The following is a 24840-nucleotide window of genomic DNA, read 5'->3' on the forward strand; positions in this document are numbered from 1 at the left end:
CTGGTGCGGCATAAACATCAGACTTCCTCGCACCATATGGCTAACAATAATAATATCCACTATTAGATCCGGGTGGTCCATAATTTTTTGATTAGACAGTGTATTTCGTGGATATTCGGGAATGACTCGGATAATGTGTATTGGATTTTGAAAATCATGTCAGGTTTCCACAACACTCACTTTAATCAATAGTAAGAGAAAAGAGTTTTATTATTATCGCCACAATTCTGTCCAGTGTTGCGACACGGAAGAGAAATCGTGAGGTGGCGTTCCGATCAGCAGTTCATTCGTTACTCGGCAATCGAGAAGTGATGTAGACCTCCATATTGCTTTCAGGTTTGAAGTTATTGCGTTTGATTAGAAGTGTACTGCGATTACAGCAGCTCGCTTCAGGTAAACTTTGGTTGCGCGTGTTTAAAATCAACTAACTTCAACAGCGTTAATTTGTAGAACGTCTTGACAGCGCACAATTCATTGAGCTTTATTTCGTGACTAACTTCGTTGATTTCTAACCTTAAAAAAGAAAAGGCTTCAGTTTTTGCACGGTGGTGGATTTGAATCTGTAAAAGCCGTATGAAGGGAAATAATGACTGTTTGACGTGCATCGTTTGTGGCCAATCAATTTTCGTAAACGGATTAAATTATGTCCTCTGCCAACCGTGCCTTCTGTAATCGTGGCCCGCACGAATGATATTTAGTGAACGAGCAGATCTTGATTAATTCACGCAGAATCAATATTTCTGGAGACTTTGCCAACTCGATTGATACGGGAACCCCACACGATTCCCATATTTTGGCAAAATTTCATCGCTCTTAATCGATCACGAGACGTGGACTGCATCGAGACTTTTCCCATTTTGGGACACTCAATACAGGATTTCAGCTCAATTCCACATAAGGATCTTATATTAGGTATTAGGTATTAGGTATGTTCGGGGCCTGACGGCACCTGGGATTTCTCCCATCTCCGCGTATGCTCTCTGTATCGGACAAGCCAGAGATTTAAAAGTGTGTGGGATATGTACTATGTAGTTTGTTGTGCCCATTGTTCGTCCGGCCTGTTAGCCGCCGGCCCCTAGTGAGACCCGACGTTACCAATACCCGCCACAGGGAGGCCGGCCGGGTGTTACCAATATTTGTACTCTGGCTGGACTTGCCACTTACTTTCCTGGGATTTCAGTGGCTAGGACCAAAAAAAAAAAATAAAATAAAATAAATAAAAAAAATAATAATAAATAATAATAATTGTAATAAATGAATAAATCGAGGTTGATATTAGTGATACTTAGCAAGTTAGTATTAATAGTACGCGATGTGGGGCTGTGCCGTGAAAGTGAGTTTTAAAATAGGTTCGGGCAAGAATTTTGATGTTCTCTTTTGATTTTGAAATGTAGTGCTAAACGCTGTGCAAGACTAAAGTTTGGGGAAAGGATGAAGACTGGGGGGAAGAAGTTGGAAATAAGAGGCCGACAGAGTAGATGGCCCCTGCAGGTAGTGAGGCATGCCCGTGCCCCACCAGAGTGAGAAAATTGGGGAGGCAAGGAGAGGCAACCTCTCCTCCCCAGGAGTTTGGAAAGAAAGATCCGCTCAAGAGAGTGCGGATTTGGGTCGCCAATAGGCTGTTCCGGCGGGAGAGTGCCACCGTATGTCGTCTCCATCAGTTTGCAGGCCCTAAAAAGCTGCCCGTTGAGTCTCATCTAGGTGGGACACTAATAGGGGTTAAATCTGGGATTTCATCCTTCCAGACTGCATGTGGTCTGGGTCCTATTTTCTGGTCATTATCTTGGGGTCATAATCAAATCTACTGGCTGTCAGTATGGGGTTTTATCCCTTCCGTGATGTTTGATAGTCCTCACACTACCTTTTGTCATTATACAGTATAGTGGGTCTATGCTGCAAGGTCTGGGGGCAGTGTCCCTTTGTTCTGATGTCACAACTATTTAAAGGTGGTTTTTTTTTTTTTTTTTTTCGCTTCCATTGGCGGTAATCATGACTCTTGTGGTTAGACAATATATTGTCTTTTCCCAGTGCATTTTGTACTCAGTCCAAGGTCTGTATAGTCGGCTCCTCTGTGTCATCTCGCTGCTATTTGCAGGTTTGTTTTGCCTCATTCGTTTAAGGTCTTCTGTATATGGCGGTTAGTGTTTGGCGCCTGGTAAATAATCCATGGGCAAAATCAGTTAAGGCTAAATATTCCTCTTGTGTATCTAGTAGATGTGACTCAAGATCCCTCGGTAGATAGCGAACTCTAGTAATTAATATTCTGCATCTAAGGTCTTCGTATTGGGCACACTCAAACATAATGTGCACCCAGCTTTCTTGTTCCCCGCAAGTACAACGCGGATCCTCCACTATTCCCAATGCTGTAAGCTTTGCATTGAAAGCCCCATGACCCGTAAGGAGGTAGGTCGTGTAAAGTCCAGGTTGGAAGAATGGGGTAAACTCTGTCTACGTCCGGGATGAACTTTTTGGTGATATTCCCTTTTGTTGTGTTTGTCCAGCGGTATTGCCAGGTTTCTTTTAAGTATTTCTGGAGCCTGTTCTTTTCAGCCTTGTGGGTTGCACTGTTATAAGGATCTTATAGTGCAAAATAAAGTCTATGAACTAATTACTTCGAGAAAGTGAAATTCGTCGTTAATAAAAGTGAAAATGGCCATCATCTGCTGTCGCAAAGGTTTATTAGTTAAGTCTTTTTCCGAAATTTAACTAATTATACTAATTTGAATTTTAAAATTACAAAATGAACATCGAAATTTCCCGATGTATATCCGATAGTTTTACTAACGATAAAAGAGGAGATCGTACAAATGTTGCCGAACCAAAATAATTCTAGAAGGCTCCTCACTCTGCCTTTATGGTATAGTGAGAAGGATACTTGCTGCAATTTAACTTTAAATTTCGTCGTTGAATTATATCAACTGTGTACTTTATCTAATCCTGTTTGTTTCAAGGTTGGGGTATAAATACTATTTTCTTTTACCTTAGTTCACAGGACACAAGTAACAAACTTAGTGTGTTCAACGCTATGTAAGATAAACGGCTTTCGCCACTATTTACAATTAGTGATGGCCATCGGATTATTAGCTTCAGCAGTGGCAAATGATGTAAGAAATCATTTGCCACTGCCGATGCTAATAATCCGAAATGACCCCTCGATTATGGCCATCACTAATTGTAAGCAGCGAAAGCCGTTTATCTTACGTACCGTTGAGCACCCTAAGTTTGTTACTTGTGTCCTGTGAACTAAGGTAAAAGAAAATAGTATTTATATTCCAACCTTTTGCTGAAGCTTATACAGCATCAGCAAAAAAAAAAAAGTTAGTCCGTACAATCTGCTACCCCTTTTGCTCGTTTGTTGCGAGTAGCAGTAATTGTAGCTTAGCCTACCCCCTCCCACTGGTTGCTTTTTACTTAGCGTTAGAATGAATTCTCTTCCCCGCCGCTTTTTAAAATCGGAAAACAAGTTCGAGATTTTAAAACATCAGCAAAGGGGAGGATGATTATTCCCTCCTTGCTTCTGTTTTAAATTCGGGAACCCGTTTTCCGATTTTAAAACAGCTGCAAAGGGGAGAGGAATAAAAAACCACATACTGAAGAGGTTAGAGTTTCCAAATCGAGGAAAGCAACAAGGAAGAGGGAACTAGGCCTGCCAATCACTGCTACTAGAACAGAGAGCTAGTAGTGTGCTGACAGACTTAAGTTCTTGGGCTCAAAGCTTTAAGTTTGCTATTAGTCCTTACGAAACTAAAATGATGTTATTTAAAACAGCTTTAGATATAAATCGACCTCCTCAGATCAAGTTGAATGGTGTACAGTTACCTATGGTCCTCGATACCAAATACCTGGGAATTATTGTGGACAGTAAGTTATCATTTCACCGGCACTTATTATATTTAAGCAATAAAATCAGGAAATTTTCTGGTGCTATCATTAGAATTTCAAAGTCTGACTGGGGCCTATCACATAAAACACTGTTTCTGTATTACAAGGCAGTATTCCTTCCTATAACTACGTACGCTGCAGGAGCCCGGTTCCATAGAGTTAAAATAGCTACGTTTCGGGCTAAACTAAATTCCATACAGCGCATCATGCTTCTTGGTATTCTAAGAGTGTGCAGAACGGTGTCCACTGCCGCGCTGCAGGTGTTGGCCTGAGCGCTACCCTTGGATCTACATTTGTTGTATCGTGGTTTTTGCTACCGTATTAAGAGGGAAATCCCTACAGAACTTTTTGGTATAGAGATAAATATTCGCTCTGACTGCAGAGGCGAAAAGAAAAGATGTACGAATGAAATAATCAATTTATGGCAGACAAGATGGGATACCATACCTACTGGAAGAGTAACCAACTTGTTTATCCCGAACGTGACTTTTCTGAATGATAAAAAGGTTTGCAATTGGTTTCCACCTAGTTTACAGTCGTCATTTTTGTTAACAGGGCACGGGTCAATGAATGAGAAATTATATGCATTAGGACTAAGTGACACGGACCTTTGTTTTTGCGGGGCCAGGGAAGGCTGGCGGCACATACTATATGACAACGCCAGGACAGCGATACGTGAAATTCTTGAGAGTATAGCTCCAGGAGAGGAAACTATATTTTTAAGAGACTGGAGTAAGTTTCAGATGCTCCAGGTATTTGCTAAAGAAGTGTTTGAACTAAGGAAAAGTATGATTCCAGTGATACGAGGTTGATCAAATCCATCTGGCTGGAGCCATCGAAGTGTTTTTATGCTCCGTTCTTACTGGTTGCACAACTGGAAGATCTACTCCTTTCTTTATCTCTCTCTTCCCCCCTTGGTTTTTCCCCTTTCACTTTTTTGGTATATATATATGTATGTATGTTTGCATATATTTGCTAAAAAAAATATATATATATATATACTTAGTATATATATTTATTTATTTGATTAATTAATTTATTTTTATTTATTTATTTATTTTTTATTATTATTATTATTTTTTTTTGTTATCTTAGTTAATTATTTTTATTCTTTTCCTTCTATTCCTTTCGGGTTTCTTTTTCTTTTTTTTTTTTTTTTTTCCCCTCTGGAGTGGGCTCCAGAGAAGGAATTTTTTTGTTGTCTCACACTCTGAGACCATAGGTGTCCCATCTACTGGAAGTGGCCCACCTTCCCGTGGTGTGGACGAGTACCCAGAATCATCTGTCCAGGTGATTGATGCTTCTGGGTAGCCAAGTGGCCAGAACATAACAACAATACAAAGCGGAGTTGAACTGACGTTCTAGGAGCCGCCCATTACATAAACACATGTCACCGGTTTAACATGCAGATATCAAAAGAAGAAATTACTATACACATCAGCCTCACCTGATGCACCTTTTACGCCCCAAGAAATTGAGACAGCAATGAACAGAATCAACCTGAATAAATGCCCTGGCATTGATCTTATTGAGTATGCATTCATACAAAGGGTGTTTAAACTGAAACCAGAGCACCTACTTCTCATTTTTAACTGCTGCCTAACAGAATCTCTCTTCCCTGAGCTCTTCTCTGTTGGAAGTTGCTCAAGTCCGACTCATTCTGAAGCCTAACAAACCACCGACAGAAACTTGGTCACTCCACCCCATTGCTCTATTACCCAACCTTGGTAAAATTCTGGAACGACTCATAGCCATAAAAATTGTAAGCATATTTCAAGACCAAGGACTTCTGTCCTTCGAAATACGGATTCACACGAGGTCGCTCCTCTGAGGATGCATTCTCAGAAATAATACTCCATGTGGAAACCTCCAAGGCCAAGTATGAACTGGCCGTCTTTATAGACTTTGACGGGGCTTTTCACCGGGTATGGTGGGAGAGCGCTCTTGAGAGACTGCGCTCTGCTGACTGTCCACCACAACTCTACTGGTTAATCAAGAGCTACTTCACCAACAGAATCGTTACAGTACAGGCAAGACATAGGCAACTAACACGACCAATTTACAGAGGATGCCCACAGGGCTCCGCATTGGACCCCTTAATGTGGAACCTGGTTCTTCAGCATTGGCTTCGCCGTAGCTTCGACAGTACAGTACCAAGATAATTGTATTCGCAGACGATCTCACCATCATCTCTGGCCGCTCTCGGCGAGCCCTTGACACCACTGCAAGCCGCGTTCTTGACGACCTTGCTGACTGGACTCAAACCAATAAGCCCCGAATCAATCCGACAAAAACCAATATGATGACCTTTCGAGCCAAACTCGACCTTCGTAGGCCCCCAGGTTAAAATCCAAGGCATGCAGTTACCTCTTGTGACCCAAACCAGAGTCCTAGATGACATCATTGACCATAGACTTATTTTTATTTTATTTTTATTTTATTTTATTTTTATTAATAGCAAGATAGACAACAGGTAACCATGAAGAGTGTATCTGAGATCAGATCAATAAACATAATAACAATAACATGAAATCCAACAGGACGATAAACATTGATATAGATTCAAACAATAAAAGCATATTAGTATTAGTATTATTAGTATTAGTATTAGTAACGGCCGTATGGTGCAAGAAAGCCTATGGCTTATGCTGCACCAGCCAAAAAAAAAAAAAAAAAAAAAAAAATCCGAACAAAACAATGATATAAACAAAAATTAAATAAATAAATAAATAATAATAATTAATAAATAAATAAAAATAATAAAATGAAATAAAAAATAAATAAAAAGGAAATTAAACCTATCATCCTATGCGCTTCCCTTACCTGAAGGTACTATCCAGATGACCTTTGAATTTCCCCAAACTGTCGGCCTCTACCACCCATGAAGGCAACTTATTCCAGTAATTTATAACTCACTGGCTAAAATAGAACTTCCTGCAATCCAATCTAAACATTTCCCCCCGTAACTTGAATTTATGTCCCCTAGTTCTAGCATCATTTATATCTTGAAAATTTTGTCCTCATTCATTTTACTGATGCCTCTCAGAGCCTTAAACACCTCAATCAAATCTCCTCTAAGGTGTCTAGTTTCCAAACTCTGCAACCCACATATTCGAAGTCTTTCTTCATAAGGACGCCCTTTTGCCGATCTCACCAGGCGAGTTACCCTTCTTTGCACCCTTTCAAGAGTGCAAAAAATATGTACAAAAGAGGATTGTATTAAGTTAAGTTACCGGTAAAACAAGTAATAATTAATAACTTACTTTCCTCCCTCACCTTCAGAATCGCAACATAAAAGTAAGAGGCGCCTCCGTAGCCAGGTGGGCAGGAGCAGCAGTGCGTAGCAGACGCTTCTTGATTAGATCGGGGTTCGAGCCCGTGATCACCAAATATGGAGGATGCGGAAAGGTCAGGGAATGACCACCGCATATCCTCGGAGCAATATGGCCTTAGTTGCTAATGCTCCTAAAAACCAAATAACAAAACAAACAAACATAAAAGTAAGAAACTTCTCAGCCTCAATATTCAGGATCTCCAGGAGTGACTGGGGCACTCCAAGCGCAGAATACTCCTTTACTACAAGGCGGTGTTCTCCCTATAGTCACGTTCGCTGCAGGGGCGTGGTTTCACCGGGCAATTAAGTGTAAAATTATAGAGAAGCTGAACTCTGTCCAACGGGGACTTCTCCTGGCCACCCATTGGGTCTGCAGAACAGTCTGCACAGCGGCAGCACAAGTCATTGCAGGGATTCTTCCACTGGACCTCTTTGTAGTTTATAGAGGACTGTGCTACAGAATACGGTGGAGGATTCCTACAGCAATTCTAGGTATCCGCCTTAACTTAGACACGGACGTGAAAAGAGAGAAGCTGCGCTACTATAATGAGCTAGTTCACATATTGCAGACACTATGGGACATTACCAACAAGGGACTAGTCACGAAAAACTTCATACCGGATGTTACATTTGTCATGGCGAAATCTGTTACGAAATGGTTTATTCTCACGATGGAAACCTCCTATCTAGTGAGAGGACATGGGGCTCTCAATGAGAAATTGTTTCAATTTAGGCTTGCAGAGACTTTTCTTAACTCCACAGAAACCTTTGTTTCTGTGGAGTGAAGGAGAACTGGTCCCACATACTCTTCGGCTGTTAATTGTCTGACGGCACCAGGGGTTTCCCCCATATGTTGGGTTCGAGCCCGTGACCACCAAATACGGAGGATGCGTAAAGGTCAGGGAATAACCACCGCATATCCCCGGAGCAATATGGCCTTAGTTGTTAATGCTCCTAAAAAAAAACCAAAAAAAAAAAAAAAACCATATGATGAATTCAGAGAACAGTTGAGGAATAACGTCCAGGGATTCTCCCCAACTGCAGTGGAATTCAACCGCCAAGTAATATTGCAGCACTCCAGGCCTTTGCAAAAGAAGTTTTTGCTCGGAGGAAGAGGATTATTCTGAGGGTGAACCCGGTTCTGCCCCCTGATCAATCAAGTTTGAAGATAAAATTGGACAATAAGAAGATTCGTTTTACCAAGAAGACCTGGACAGTACTTACTTTTAAAAGTCTGTTTAAGTTGTTAGAGTTCTTGGTAACCACAATTGTTTAAGATATGGATGAGTTGCGAGTGTACATTTTGTGTTGTTTTTTATTAATAAATTAATTTATATATTTTGTGTTTTTTTAATGTTTACTTTATTTATTTATTTTATGAAAGATGCAATGTACTCGGGTGAGAGTTGTTAGGCGGATTGGAACTTATTCTGGGTGACGCCTTTAATTTTAATAAATAAAATTTTAATAAATTTAAAATTTAATAAATTAATTTTAATAAATTTAAATTATTTTTTAATTTTAATTTTAATAAAAAAATAATTTAATTTAAATAAAAATTTAATTTAAATAAAAAAAATTACCTTTAATTTCAGCACCCGCGGTACTGTTGAGTGGTGGCAGCCTCTTTTATCAGCGATAGCACGCGTAGAAAGCCCTTCCTGGCACAGAACAACAGCTACACTCTTTTTTTTTCTTTTTCCTGCTACAACAGTTGGACTATCTGAACTGAAAATACACAACAGGGTGGAACCCACGCACGCGTCCAATCTTATAACATTTACTGCCGCCCTTTCGAGATGTACCAATTTGTAAACTGTTAAATGGGCTCCCGAAATCTAGAAATGTTTCTTCTTTGTGGCTCTTGTTTATGTAAGTTGACATCCACCGATTGTAAACTGATTTATATTTTTCTTATTTAATTTAAACTCGTTTGTTTAATTTGGATGCAAATAATTAATTGTGTGTGAGTGTGAGAGAGAAAATCTTTATTGGTCCCTTCACGGCCATAAAGCCAGGGGCTGTATTATCAATCGCCCTCCTGGCTGAATGGTCGTGTTCAGACCACATTTATTGGGTCAACAAACTGAATTCATAATTCAGACCATTTGAGCGCGGGGCCCTGTTCGACAGAACACATTGTGGCCGACCCCGGATTATCGGAGACCGACGAGATATAAGTGACTCCTAAAAACGATAAACAAATAGTGTCTGAACTGAACCCAGCTGTTTAGCGTAGCAAACCTGTACCAACTAATATCGTAATGGGTGCATCATGGCCTTAGTAGCCTTTGCACCAATAAATCAAATGACAATAACAAGAAACTTTCGGTCGATACTTTACCTTCGCAACGAAAGGCGCTCGTGTGGCTCCATCTGCCGGTTGGAAGACATTCAACCGCGCCGCTTTTGACACTGTGGTAACCTTCGTGACACTCGAGCACGGCGACACTCGTTGCCGATGAGTCATCGACGATCACGCGTCCGTGAGGAACCGGAAACGTAGCGGGAAAACATTTTGCACCTGCAGGAAGACAGCGCATCGATAAAACAGTAGACCTTCAGAGAACGAGAGAGAGAGAAAGATAAAGTGAATTAGAATTGTACGTGTTGCAGCCAATTGCGAAGGTTGGAGAAGAAATCTTACGAAAGAATTATTAAATTCCATAATTTATAGTTGATCACATTATTCTTAGACCCTTCCCCCACTTCTCATCAAGAAGAGGCCTAGCATCGATCCCTGGACTTGACCATTAATCTTGGACTCCCGGTTTTGACCACCCCCACTGTTCGTTCTGATGGACTACTGGACCAGCCTTCAGTCTGGATGCGACAAAGACTCACCAAATGGAGTCCCAATGACGGCACCTGAACTAGACCTTACTGAACATGACCCATCCACCATAGCAGCACTCACACTGCTGGATTTCCAGCAAGTTGTCGGCTGCAACTGATTGGCCGTGCTAGCTGTACCTACCCTGAACTTGCGGGGTATATCTCACTCTCATTTTTTTTTTTTTTTTTTTTTTCGGCTTTCTTCTGTTTCCTGCCATCCGTTCTTTACTCCCCCCCCCCCTATTTTTCTCTTACAGAATAATTTTTTTTTTTTTTTTTTTTTTTTATTTATTATTATTATTTTTTATTTTTATTTATTTTTTTTTTTGTGGGGAGGTGGTTTTCGTCCACCCGCCACCCCACTCTTCTCTCTGGTGAGGCGTTGGGCATGCCACACTGTCATCAGGGGCCATCTTCTCTATTGGCCCCTTTCTTCTGTTTCCTACCCTCCAGTCTTTTTGCCTTCCTCCCTTACTTTTCTCTTGCACAACGTTTTTTTTTTTTTTTTTTTTTAGTTTATATATATATATATATTTGTGTGTGGGTGTGTGTGTATATATATTTTTATATACACACACACTCATGCCCCCACAGGTCTAAATCTAAAAACATCAAAATTACTGCCCGACCTATTTGGCCCTAGAACAAGTTATCAGCGAACAACCCTACGCTCTGTTAAAATTACAACCGTTGCTCAAGAAACAGCGATCATCTCATTCTTAAATCTGGTCCTAGCCACTGAAATCCCAGGAAAGTAGGTGGCAGGACCCGCCAGAGTACTCTGGCTACAGTGGTACACCCGGTCAGCCTCCCCGTGGCATGGTGTGGTAACGTCGGGTCCCACTAGGGGCTCGGCGGCTAATAGACCGGAGGAACAAAGGGCACAACACAATATACAGCACATGACCCCCACACACTTCAAATCTCTGGCCCCGATACAATGTACACCCGCGGAGATGGGAGAAATCCCAGGAGCCGTTAGACACTAACATACCTTATACCTTATACCTTATACCTTCCTTCGTTTACAGAATAGCTAATTTTCCCCATCCCCAGTATTTTTCCTAATACAAATTCGTTTAATTCTGAATAAGTGTGAGCTGAACCCACTCACCCCCACTTCAAAACCACAATATTGTGCAAATACAATTGTCACAATTGAATTGTAAGGAGAGAATCCCCTCCAATACAATTGTAAAGAATAAAATTCTTTACCAAACGACTTTATAACCGAACAATTATATCAAACGACGTTACTATAATCGTTTGGTAAAGAATAAAATAATTTTTCTTAAACGAAGGGGACCCCCGATAACCAGTCCGTTTCGCAGCAGCTGTCATATCTGACATCAGTTTCGTGAAATCCTCGATCATCTTTCCGGTCCGAGCGTTTTCAATTCATTTTGAACGGATCGAAGACGAACACCGTGAACCAAACGGGCTTTCAAATTTCACGAGACTGAGAGACGCTTCGCTTTTCGGGTACGGAAAATGAAAGAAGTCGCACTCACCTACGCAGACGGGGAGGCTCCCCGACCACCGGTTGTTCTGCACGCACCTTCTGGTCCTGTCGCCCTGCAGGGTGTAGCCGGGGATGCACGTGTAGTTTGCCGTTCCTCCGAATGGCACCACTCCCTCCGTCCCTTCGTACTGAACGCTACCGTTGGGAAGACTTTCCGGGGCCCCGCACTCGATTGCTAGAAACACAGAATACAACGACATTGTTAACGGCGGAATCGATGTTAAGTTCCGTTCTTCCAACAACACGTGCGATTTCACTTCGCCGCTAAAATCAAAGAAAGGAAGAAAGGGTCTTACATTTGCAAGTGGGCGCACGAGGCGACCACGTTCCGTCGGGCAGGCAAAGCAGCTCGCTCGCTCCGTCCAATTCGAACCCGGGACCACAGTAGTACTTGAAGGCGGTTTTGCTTCCCGAAGACTTTTTGTTGCCGAATCCATTGACGGGCACGTCAGGAGTGAGGCATGGCAGACCTGCACGCGGAGGTAAAAAACAGTTTGTTAAAAAATATTTAGGGGAAAAAAGAAATTAGAGAACAAACTATAAAACAAGAGCAAAAGGATGGAATTCACACTCCGCAACAGAGGGGGCCAAGAGTAAGGTACTTTTGTGCCAACAGCAGTCTCCCTGCAAATCGGACAGTTGAATCTACAGAACAATACAGGGTATCAGAAAAGTCGGGAACCAGCGGTAAAAATTTTTCTTTCTTTACTGGTGAAAATTAGCATTAACGCTGAATAAAAGGATGGAAATAGCCCTTCTTAGTGGTCTTTAGGGATGGATCCAGAGAGAAGTGGCGGGCGAGTTCAATGCTAGTAATCCTGAAAAGAATTCAATAACGCACAGCGCAATTGGGAAACTGGTGAAGAAATTTGAAGAGACTGGATCCGTCGCTGACAAGCCTCGATGTGGTCGCCCTTCTGTAAGTGAAGACTTTCGAACTGGAGTGATTGCTAAGTTTCATGCCAGCCCACAGAAATGTGTGGAAAGTGAGAGTGGACACGTTGAACGCGTTGTAAATAAGAGTAAGCATATGAGGTGTAAATCTCATTGTTTCTAGACTTTTCGGACACCCTGTAGATCTATTAGTCCATCCTATCCATCCTTAAGTTAACGATTTTATGAGATGTTTTCACCCGTTATTAAATTGATGTCCAAAACCATTACAATGAAATCTTGCGAAATTGGCCGTTTTTACAACTGGAAAGGCTTTTTCGATTTGAGGTTTATTTATTTTTATTTTATTTTATTAATAAAAAGATACACAACAGGTAGCCATTAACAGTGTATCTGAGATCAGATCAATAAACATAATAACAATAATGTGAAATCCTACAGGACGATAAACATTGATATAGATTCAAACAATAAAAGCATATGTACAAAAGAGGATTGTATTAAGTTAAGTTACCGGTAAAACAAGTAATAATTAATCCGTTAGAGAATAGAAAAATAATATAACAAATAATAATAAACTACAATAATTAGATGTGAGCTAGTCACTTTGCAGTTTAAGTGAAGAGACAAACTTGTGGATGGAGTTCATCAGTGATTGGGAGTTGTCAAAGAAGTCAATGCGAGAGTCATTTGCTGATTTGCTGATTCTGTTCAGTGGACTGAACTTCGTTAAGTCCGTGTTGGCAGAGTCAAGGCGAAACGGTGTAAGGTTCCTGACTTGTCTACAGGGAGCATTGAAGTTTATTTTACTCAGGATATCAGATGCTTCATAAATTCCAGTGATTACTTTGGCTAGGAGGGCGATGTCAGCAGTAACTCTTCTAGTGCACAGAGGCCTCAGATGAAAGTAATCACACAGCGATTCATAATACACTGAGTGATAGAATAGAGGATTGCGGTACGTAAGGTAACGGATAAAGTTTTTTTGGACTGCTTCAATTTTGTTAGTTAAAGTCTTTGTGTGAGGATTCCAGATGGGTGAACTGAATTCAAGGATTGGCAGAACAATAGTTTTATAAAGGATAACCGCATATCTGTAGTTTTTGAACTTGTATGTGTTCCGTTTGATGAATCCCAGTGTTTTGAATGCTTTGCTGGTGATTTTAAGGACATGGGCATCGAATTTAGCACTGCTGGAAAAGAGAATCCCTAAGTCGTTAACTTGGTCACACCTTTCGATGATCACAGAGTTAATACTATACTCCGTATTCATTAGTTGTGGAGATCTGCAAGATGAGAAAGAGATAACTTTGCACTTCGCGGGGTTAGCAGACAAGCCATTCAGAGATAGCCACAGAGAGAATTTATTGAGAGCACATTGAAGTTGTTGAGAATCGGTAGTCTCCTTCACTGCTGAGTAGATCTTAAGATCATCTGCATAGAGAGCAACTTGAACATTGGAGGTGTAGATGAAAGAAGGAAGATCATTTACGAAAACAATGAAGAGAAGAGGACCTAAGGGAGAGCCTTGTGGTACTCCGCTTAGTGGTATAAAACAGTCTGAGTTCACTTGATCGATGATAACGCTCAAGGAACGATGCGTAATATAGCTGCGTAGCCATGAGAGCAAAGGGTCACGGATGCCATATAGCTTAAGTTTTTCCAGAAGTTGTTCGTGCGGGACTTTATCAAATGCCTTAGATATGTCTGTGTAGACTGCATCAACTTGTAGGTGGTTATCAAGAGCTTCAGAGGTGTATTGCCAGAAAGGAAGTAAATTTGTGACTACTGACTTGCCACTGCAGAAACCATGTTGATTCTGATCGATAAAAGGCTTGAAGAATTCGAAGAGATGTTTGTGCACTGATGTGTCGAAGAGTTTAGCCAGGCTGTTTTGCAAGGTTATGGGTCTGTAATCAGATACGTCATTTTTATCACCTTTTTTGAAAATAGGAACTATATTGACCTGCTTAAAGTGCTTAGTATACTTCCCCAGCCTGAGAGACAGGTTGAAGATCCGCAGTATGAGGGGTTTCAATGTAGTGACAGTCCTTTTCCAAAATAGGCCTGGAATGTTATCTGGGCCTCTAGTATAGTCATTTTTCATGCTTTTTAATGCCGAATTTAAATCTTCATCAGTGATAAAGAGATTAATGAGGATATCATCTTTAACAGGTGTGAAGTCAGGAAATGAGGCAGGTCTCAATGTATCATTTGTTTGAATTCTAGAAAAGTGTTTGGCAAACTCTTGAGCAATACTGAATTCGTCAGATAAGAGAATTCCATCTGCGTTTCGGAGTTGTAACTTTCTACTGGTTATGTTCTTATGCTTCATGAAATTCCAGAATGGTTTGATATCTCTGTGAGTAAGCAGACTATCCTGAACTGACTCTGTATACATGTTGTAGGAGTTTAATATGAGAGTTTTCACTTCTTTGCGGAGTTGGCTGAATATTTCATAGTATTGACTGTCACCTGTTTGCTTATACTTGTTTCTGTAGAATTCTTTGGATTTAATTTTACGTATTAGTTCACTATTATACCAGTGCGGGTAGGTAGAGCGTGCGGTAAGATGGGATTGAGGAACAATGTCAGATATAACTGAATGGACACAGTTAATCAGGTTGTTGGTGAGCACATCGATGTCATCCATAGCGTCAGCGAGCTGCTTGTCTACGTTTCTTAGAGCTAGGTTGAGCAGAGGCCAGTCAGCCTTTCTGAAATTGAATCGAGGAGTACGGGAGCTGCATTTGAAGTTATGAGAAGTCACTGTGATGTCAAAAGTAATTGGTGAATGATCCGAGTGAAATATGGGGTTGTCGGTGTGAACATCTATATGAGTAGAGGAAAATATTAGGTCGAGGTAGGCATTTTCTCTGGTTGGAAAGTTGCAAATTTGTTCCAGACCATAGCTGTGAAGCATATTAAAGAGAGCCCTAGTCTGCAGTGATGGAGAAGAAGATTCTAAATTGGCCATTTGACAGTTAAAGTCACCCAAAACCATTGCTATGTCGGCAGATTGAATTAGTGGGAAGATTGATTCCAGCGAGCTTTCTAAGTACTGGAGGTCTATATTAGTTAAGGGAGGTGGAAAATAAAGCAATACTATTAAAACCTTTAACTTGCCAAGATGAAGAAGGCAGTATACTGATTCAATATTTGTGAAATTTGATGCAGTTTCACAGAGTATATGGTTAGAATGTATAATAGCTACTCCGCCTCCACGAGATCCTCTGTCCTTTCTATGGATTGTATATTGTCCATCTATAATCTCCTGATCATCAATATCAATGGAGAGCCAGGTTTCAGTGAGCAGGTAAATGTCGTAAATATGTGAGCCTTGGATTGCTCTGAAGTGGTTTAGGTTGCTAATTATACTCCTGCAATTCTGAAGGTAAACACTGAACAGTTGGGATCTGGGGATTCTATGACGAGAGGAGAACGTAGTATGTGTAGATAGCAGGGTATCTGATTGCTATGCCGGTGGAGAGGAGATTTTGGACTCCCTTGATGGTCTGTCCGTGAAGCGTTTTACTAGAGCCCCTGATAAAAGGGATCTTAGATTCAACACTTTTTCTGTTTGTGATGGAAGGCATGTTATTATAAAAGATGAGTAGGCGGGACATCGTGTCTTCAGAGAACGGACATCTACTCCGAAACCATATTCTTCTTTAATTAGGTTGATAAGATCTTCAGATTTAGTGGAGGGTCCAAGTCTAGAAAGAAAAATTCGCTCTTTTGTAGGAATAATTGTGATATTATACTTGTGTTTGAGTAACTGAGATTTTTCTGCAGTAGTTACATTCTGTGTTTGATGAGTTATGGCTGGAAGCTTGGAGAAAGTACCTTGAGATATAGATGCTTTAATATTTTCTGACGGTTTGTTCTGTTTTGATCTTTGGTGCGATATTTGAGACTGGCAATCAGAAACAGGTTTACTCACTGTGGCGGCAGATCTACAGACAGGTTTGCAGACCTCATTAGATGTGGCAGCAGTTATTTTTGCATATGTTGCCTTAACTGATGTTGAAGAGGATTCCGCTTGGTGACTCTGAGCTTGTGAAATAGAAGTACAGACAGAACTGTTCCGCAGAGGAGAGTAGGTGGGAGGAGTGGTTCTATTTACATCAGAAGAATCATCTAACAGAGTCTGTTTGGCAATAAATTGCTCAGTTGAATGACTTGAATCATGAATGTTAGCAGGCTTGGGCAAATTAATATTTGCAGCAGTAGAAGTATTGAGGCCGGTGGAAGGTGAAGATCTGGTCTCAGTACTGAGGGCATCGTCAGTTAATGAAGAATTCGTATTCACTTTGAGCCCATTGGTGTCGAGAGTAGGTTCAGAATTCTTCCTAGCTTCCCTTAAGTGGCAAGACATAACTGATGTGAGATTTTTAATTTGGGCGTTAATGTCAGAAATTTCAGCCTGTTGATTAGCTAATATTGTTTTTATACCACAAATCTCCGTGTATAGCTCGCTGTTTCCTTCATTGAGTGTATTAGAATCCAGGAGAATTTCAGAGTTTGCAGTATGAGGTGCGCTGATTAGATGAGTTTGAATGAGGATTTTCTGCATAGTGTTAAAGAGTAGTTCCTGGAATTCAGTTGATTGCAGAATACCAAAGGTTGGATTCAGAGTTTCCGTAGGGAAGGAGTTAGCGCTGAGATCTGCTGACAGCACAGATATATGTGTTTGAGTTGATGCATCTGAGATTTGATGCGACAACAAAGAAGGATTAGAGGCTTCATCCATGCACGATTCAGAGTCGGTATTTCTAGTTATTGGCATGATATTTGTCTCAAATGTACTAGAGTACGGCATTTCAACTTTGTTAGCCGAAGAGGAGGAAAGTGACTCAGGTTCCGTGCTGTTTGGCGTTGCAACAGTTATAGGGCTTTTCTGAGAATTTCTGAGTCGACATCTATCACAACAGAATGATTTCCGCCGACTTTTATTTAATTTTTTCAGGTCAGAATGTGTACAGTCATTGCATATTAATTGTTTGCACTCAATACATTGGACAATGGGGTCAGAGCTGGTCCCACAGATGGTGCAGACGTTAGAATTTTGACAGGAGGTAGTATTTGTCATATTGAATTCAGTTACTGTAGTTTTACTAGATAATTTAATATCACCACAGTTGTGGTTTAGCAAGCAATAGGCACTGTGACCAGCCGGTCGCCTTAGTTGCCCTGCAGTGAAATCCACAGGGAGCAGGGGACTAAGTAGGGAGGGAAGAACAGAGCGGCTAGGCAAAACTCTAATGCCTGGTCAAGGTCAAGTGTCTGTTGGACACATGTATAAGTTGAACTACAAGATAATGGCTGAAAGCGCTTGTATGGAGTAGCGGACTGAACATGCAGAAATTCATTTAATACTTATCTGTTGTCCGTTCAAATAATACAGTACTTGCACCTGGCAGTCCAAGGGCCTATCCTTATGTGGTGGCACTAATAGGAACTTAATACTTTAAATAAAAAAACACACAAAACAAGAAAAGTTTACGGAGCATATCATACAGACAGCCGGACACAATCATCCCCCTAGCGGACCCTGAGGGTATATAATATACCACCCACCCACCCAACACTTTGGTAGAATGACTTTTCTTTGTGGAAGAGGATACGGTGGGGGCAATTTCGATTTTCACGCCAACAGGATTGCTCGACTCACCTCTCTTCACGAAGATTTCCACCTCGCACAGCTGGAAGAAGCGCTCAGTCTTGGTGTAGTCTTGCACATGCACCAGGTAGCCTTCGGTGGCCGGAGGACAGTAGAATACCTTCTTCATCCGTGGAGCTCCTGCGGGAGAAACAAGATCTGAAGATCACCGAGTGGACGCTGTCGGTCTCGTGAAGGCTCTGCAGATCGAATGATCTCGAATACAAAAGGCGAAATTAAGACAAGCTCGTGCGAAAGATTCACCTTACCAGTTTGGTCGATGTATCTGCCGCAGGTAGTGGGGGTGTAGCCATCCTTCCTTACCAGCACCTCCAGGTCCACAATGTCTCCTGCGGTGAAATAAAGAAAGTAAGGATGCATCTAGAAACATTTCTTATTTTACTAACAACAATTTTTTACTCGGGTAATCTTACTTTTTTTTTTATCAGTGTTAAGCCTTCTTAGATGGGGTTCCTGGAAAAATGGCACCGCAATTACGCAGTCGGAAACAATTACTCATTGTTACCATCTTGTTTTCGCGCTGCCAATGCACGTTCAGTGTTTTAAGAGACCCGCGAATTCAATTAAAAGGGAGATGTGAGCGGAATTTTGCCAGAGAAACGATCGTTTCAGTGATCCCCCCTTCCCCGCATTTCTTTGTGGACGCCTCGAAAACAACGCGGGCCAAAATGGCTGCGGCCAAAGTGCCTTCTCTCCATAAAAAATAATTCCTCAGAACACGTTATTTCATTTATTTATTTTATTAAATCAGTTTATTTCCCAAGAAACCTTGGGTCACCCTGGGACGGCTCTGTGCCAGAAGGGTGTGAATATTTACAGACTAAGATACGAGGAACACATGCACAATAAACAAGAGTACATGCGTGCTCGACCCGAGACATTTACAGGATTAAATATACAATAATATACAAGATATACAGTAATATACAAAAAAAAAAAACAACAGTCTGTCATATCCAGGAGCAGGTGAGTATTATAATTTCATAATCTGGTAGCAGTTCTTCAGGATTTCCTTCCTGTAGGGCTTGTAGACGTAGAGGGAGACAACAGTCGGGGTGCTCCCCTCTTGCCCTCCTCGGGCCAGAGATTATTCTGATCAGATCAGATCACTTAGCTGATGTATTACTTGCTGCGAGCACTTTGATCCCTTTCCTTTTAGCCATCTTTCTGCACGTTGATGTCCAAACACACTTCGGTGAAACTAATCTGTGGTCCTCGGAATTAGTCCACTGCTCAAAACATAGAGGACATATCCTGTCCATCATCTTTTGAAAAAAAAGGATGTTCTCGAACCCTGCGGCCTGTTCCTTTCGGTAAGTGTAACATCCAACTCGTGTCGAAGATTTATTTGCTCATCTTCTAAAATAGGAAAATCGCATCGCAGTTCTCGAGCTAACAGAATTCAAGAAGTGTTTAAACGCGTGTAAAATTCGTGTTTTCATCCCACCCAACCGTTGGGTCCGTGTTCCGCAATGTAAACAATTCCCTCTCGTGAAATGAGCGATTCAAAAATGTCCAACGACGTTGGGGCGGAACATTTAATTCTAAGAAAGACCAAACGAGAGAGAAAATTAGTTCCGCGTTACGAGTAGTGCATCCGAAAACACGTGTCTCGCATGGGGGAGGATCACGCGAGCGTGTTTTGAGGAGGAAATTATTTCATCCCTTGCGCGTGCGCGTATAGTGTGTGGCAGCATGCGAATGAGCTCCGATTAAAGTTACTAATTTGTGCGGTTATACTGTTTTGATTTTCGAGAAAGATGTTCTAAAGAATTCCTCTGGTGATGATCTGTCCGGTAATGATGCCAAATCACCTACATCTTCCTCAGGTAATGTTTTTTTATATATTATTTGTTGACTGACTGTATCAATACGATACAGTACTTCCATTGTCCAACTGTAGAACAAAAGCAGTTGGCTATTGACAACCAGTGTTCGACGACTGTGAGTGCTCCCACCTCTTGGTATCTAGGTCATTGCCTCCGGCTGTTTTAAAGACTTCGCCTGAAATAAACTAGGGAGTTGTGCTACCACAAACACCGCCTAATCCCTTTAGAGCAATTGTCAAAAGTGTTCTGCTTCGCCTTCGTTTTTCCGCCCTGGTAGGGTAACTACTAAAACCATTATTGTCGCTTTCCGTCATACTGCAATGCCGACCAGAAACACCAAAAATCAACGAAAGACGACTACTGTCGTTTGCAGCCGCTGCAACAAAGAAGTCAGTGAAGCGGTCTCGGGTAAATTATGTTTCGCCTCGCTTTGCGAATCATGTTCGGGCCTAAAATCCCTACATAAATTAAATGCCCCGCGTCGCAAGAATTTCACGTGCGTTCCTTGCAAGAACAACCAGCCGAAAAAATTTAGGTCCTGCGAGCAGTTTACCAGTTGCACAGATAATCAAGTTGGTGAAGCGATCGCAGTTCCATTAGCAGATGATAATGATACATCACCCACTTCCAGCACCTCAGCTGCTGATACATTTCATCCAACTGACTGCTTCCCAGATATAAGGGCCGGATCCGTGGAACGGCTTATTTCCCATTGTGATATCACTAACGCCGCAACCTGTTCGGTTGACCCTGATTATGAAGACTCTAGCTTCTCTAACTTAACAGATGCAAAGGATAAGTCCCACCATCGCAGTGTCGCCACTGTAGCAACTCAAACAGAAGACTTCGCCAATATCCCGCATGCACAGCCAACAATGCATGCAGATCCCCAAAGAAGGAACTCCCCACCTTCTATCACGTTTACTAATGTGTCTACACAAACTGATTTTTCGCTTGCTGAATCTTTGTTTCCTAGCCACTCCACGTGCCTCTTCAAGAACCGTAAATCACTTGAAATTATTATAACATCAATACTTGAAGATATCAAACACCGCATGCTCTGCACTACTAATAACTACGTATCCGCCATAGCTGATAACTTTTCTCAAGATCCAAGTTTGTGTACATGTAATGATTGTGGTCCAGCTATTAAATGCGCTACGACTCAGACCTGCGCTACTAATCAGGATCACAATAACAGCACTAATGTACTGAATTCAGGCCAAACACTAAATTGCCCCGAGATCCAGATAGCCGAAGAACTTCCTTGCCAGGAAAACCAGACCAGAAACCCTGCCAATCCTACGGAAGAATCAGCTAATCCAGATAAGCCACTTAGTGTCCCACTCCACAAATCACAGAAGCCATCTACTACATTGCAATGGTAACCCAATCCTGAAACTATCGTCGAGCCTTACTCGTACTCAAGCCGAGTGTATCAACCTACAATGCCGAAGAAACCTGAAATCCACAATTGCGGCCCCCCACTGCTAACATTACAACCATCCCGGGCGGAAGTTGTAGCTGCACCTCCTCCTACACTTGTGGCCCAGAGTTACTGCAGTAAGCCTCGCCATCCTGAAGAGGGTAAAATGGGAACCCCAAATGTACTAAAGAGAAGGCGATCATTTAAAATGGGCACCTCGGCCACCTCCAGGCTGCAGGCGATGAATCCACCAACTGTCCATCTTCGACGAAGTCTATTCGTTTCCCGACTGGCCCCAAATACAACTCCCGATGATATCGAGTCATACATAATGCATGAGCTGCACTTTACTGTGTCCGTCACACTTCTTAAGAAAACACCCCTGCATACATCGTTCAAAGTTGAGTGCGATGCACAGAATTTCAGCTCCATATCAGCGACTGCTCTCTGGCCGTCTGGATCACTACTGAGGCCATACTATGAACCTAAATCCAATATCACCCCACGCCTAGCCATGGCTAATGCGCTGTCCCACCAAGACTGCTCCCAAGCGTGACGGTTTGATAGGCATTCCTATTCTCAGAAGCCCCAAAACCAGGAATCAGGGTCACACGATGATGAGCCCTATACATACCCCAATGACAAAACCTCTGATCAATCTCTGCAATACCACAGCTACAATGAAATCCACCCTCAGCTCATACCAACTATTGTAACCAACCGTGCTAAAAAGCCAACAAAGAAAATAAATAATGTCCTCGAATCAGCACTCGTGAAGGTCTCGTGTCACCTTACACTCAAGATTTTTTATCAAAATGTTCGTAGTATTCGGAATAAGCTCGAGACACTTGAGCAGATGCTTCTGTCCCAAATGGCTGACGTCATCTGCATGTCTGAAACCTGGCTGGAACCACAACAAGAATCAATTGCCTCCGCCCAAGCTGCTGGTTACAAATCTTTCTTCACCTCCCGCTCTCATACCTGTGGTGGGGGTGTTGCTGTCATCATAAATGCCAGTAGACTTGAGTTCGTACATGTAGTCTCCAGCAAATCCAATCTATTCGAAGCATTGATAGTAACGGTCAAAGTCAACTCTTGCTTATTAGATCTCGGTGCAATATATACACCCCCAACCCCCGATGCTCAGACAATCAATGATATTGCATCCTGGCTAATAAATACGCTTCACACATCTGCTATCCACCTTATCTGTGGAGATTTTAACTTACCACCAAATCTCCAACATCTTCATGAGTCACTTATGGCTAAGATTGCACCTAGTGGCCTCAGGATCATAAACGAAGGCCCAACTAGAGGTCTTCATCGCCTGGATCTCATATTATCGTCTGGTTTCTGTAGCGTCGACATTAAACCCGAAACTCACTTTGAATCCGATCATGAACCCATCGTAGTCCTATTGCAGCTCCCAACGCCCAACTTTAATGTCTCCCACTACGTCAAAAGGAAGATCATCATCTCTCCCACCTTCCTACAACCGAACAGATGCCTTTATTCAACAAGATTAATTCCCTGGGAAGTTCTCGAATCAGGAGATCCGGAACTGGCTCTAGACATATTAACTAGATGGTTGCACACCGTTACTATGTTCTCAGCAGCTAAACAGGTCAGTATCTCCGCTAGAACTAATGTTTGGTGGTCTTCGGAGCTAAATTACAGTTTCAAGTGCAAACAGTCCCTCCATAAACAATGGAAACAGTCTGGTACAACATATGACCGAACTCAGTACTCCAAAGCTAGAGCACTGTTTAATAGACTGAAATCGCAAGCCATTAAAGAATACACTGACAAGACCTTATCCAAAGGCAAAGTGCCATATACCCGTAACTCTGAACCAGATTCCAATTTCAATCCAGTTGAATGGATCAACTATGTAGCCAGATTCCAAGACAACATCACACAACCATATGATTACTGACCAGACCCCATTTCTAGTCCAGATGATGAGCTGTTTTCCATTCAAATCGATCGACAGCAGCTCCGTCAAGCCATCAACTCGCTGCGTCCGTCATGCACCGCTGGCATCGATAATGTCCCACATTTCATCGTAAAGTGCCTCAGTCCATATATCCTTGATCCTCTGCTCTACTTGTTCAACTCCATCCTCTCTCATAGAGTGTTTCCTGCATCCTGGAGCAAATACAGTCTTGCCCCACTACCTAAAGTTCAACTACCAAGCCAGCCGAAGCACTACAGACCGATTTCCACTGCATCCACGCTCCTAAAGCTACTGGAAAAAGTCCTTCTTCCGCATATAACACGCCATCTCCTTCCACAATCATCAAAACAACTCCATTATGTTCTCCCTAATAGATCAACTGTCTCCAACCTTCTGTCAGTCCAAACGGAAATTTTAAATGCATTTGAGGCCAAATCAGAAATGGCGGTTGTTTATGCCGATATTGAAGCTGCTTTTGATAGCCTCAACATCTCAGCCCTTCTGAATCTCCTAACCAATTTCTTTCGGATCAAAGGTGACGTTTTCGCTTTTCTGCACTCTCTCCTCTGGAATAGAACAGTGTACCTCACTCATTGTAACCTCTGCTATACCCGATCCATCAATGCTGGTGTGCCGCAAGGTGGCGTTTTATCGGGGTTACTTTTTACCGCCCTCCTTATTCCGTTTGTGTGTAACAGAGATGATGTCATTACCTACGCCGACGATATAAAGTTCCTAACAGAAATACCACCATCAGCCGACAGGGGAGTGATCACATCGGAAATCTGTAATAAGATCACAGCTTTCTCTAGCCATCTCAACCATTTCGGTCTCAAACTGAACCCCCAAAAATCCGTTATTATGGTTTTTTCTCTGAAGAAGTGTCCCACATCCATACGACCCTCACTGCAGGGTGCAGTTATTCCAAGTGTTACTAAACACAAAGATCTCGGTGTAACCTTCGACCCAAACCTTAGGTTCAACTGTCACATCGAATGTGTTCTACGCAAGATCAACCGAATGCGCTGGATTGCCCGTCAACATCTTCTTCATAACACAGACGCAAGAACCACAATCAGATATCTGGAAACCATTGTGTATCCTACCTTTCTGTATGCCTCTGAAATATGGGCATCCGCAGTACCTTCTCTCATGAAGCCCATCTTCGCCAGTGAATACTGGATATTGAAGTGGGCAACCCACAAGCATCGACTCCCCCCTCAGCAGAGGACCACCAGCATGGCCGACCAACTCCAAATCCCGCGGCTGCCTCAAATAATCAGCATGAGGAGAACTGCGACCACAGTCAAAATGCTGGTTGGAAAAATCAATTCCCCTGACTTCTGGGATATATGCCAGTGGCATGTTCCACTTCCTTCCTTACGAGCCACCCCTCTTCTTCAGCTACAACGGAACAGGCTGAAGATCAGTGACAGATTCCTACCTGGACAAGTACTTCCTACAGTACAAGCCCTGCT

The 24840-nt window shown here is 42.0% G+C and overlaps 1 protein-coding gene across 1 annotated transcript in view; it reads right to left on the reverse strand.

Moving 5' to 3' along the window:
• LOC150087594 (sushi, von Willebrand factor type A, EGF and pentraxin domain-containing protein 1-like) overlaps positions 1-24840 on the reverse strand; it is a 67071-nt gene that overhangs the window by 14697 nt on the left and 27534 nt on the right. Inside the window, exons 4-8 of the mRNA XM_090372543.1 lie at positions 18399-18479; positions 18142-18270; positions 11870-12043; positions 11563-11748; positions 9561-9740 (exon numbers count right to left, since the gene is read on the reverse strand). Coding sequence (XP_090228669.1) covers positions 9561-9740; positions 11563-11748; positions 11870-12043; positions 18142-18270; positions 18399-18479 — 750 coding nt within the window. The remainder of the gene's footprint in view (positions 1-9560; positions 9741-11562; positions 11749-11869; positions 12044-18141; positions 18271-18398; positions 18480-24840) is intronic.

This window comes from Mastigoproctus giganteus, chromosome 4 (genome assembly GCF_048544385.1).
Source record: "Mastigoproctus giganteus isolate SK-2022 chromosome 4, ASM4854438v1, whole genome shotgun sequence".
Taxonomy (NCBI): Eukaryota; Metazoa; Arthropoda; class Arachnida; order Uropygi; family Thelyphonidae; genus Mastigoproctus; species Mastigoproctus giganteus.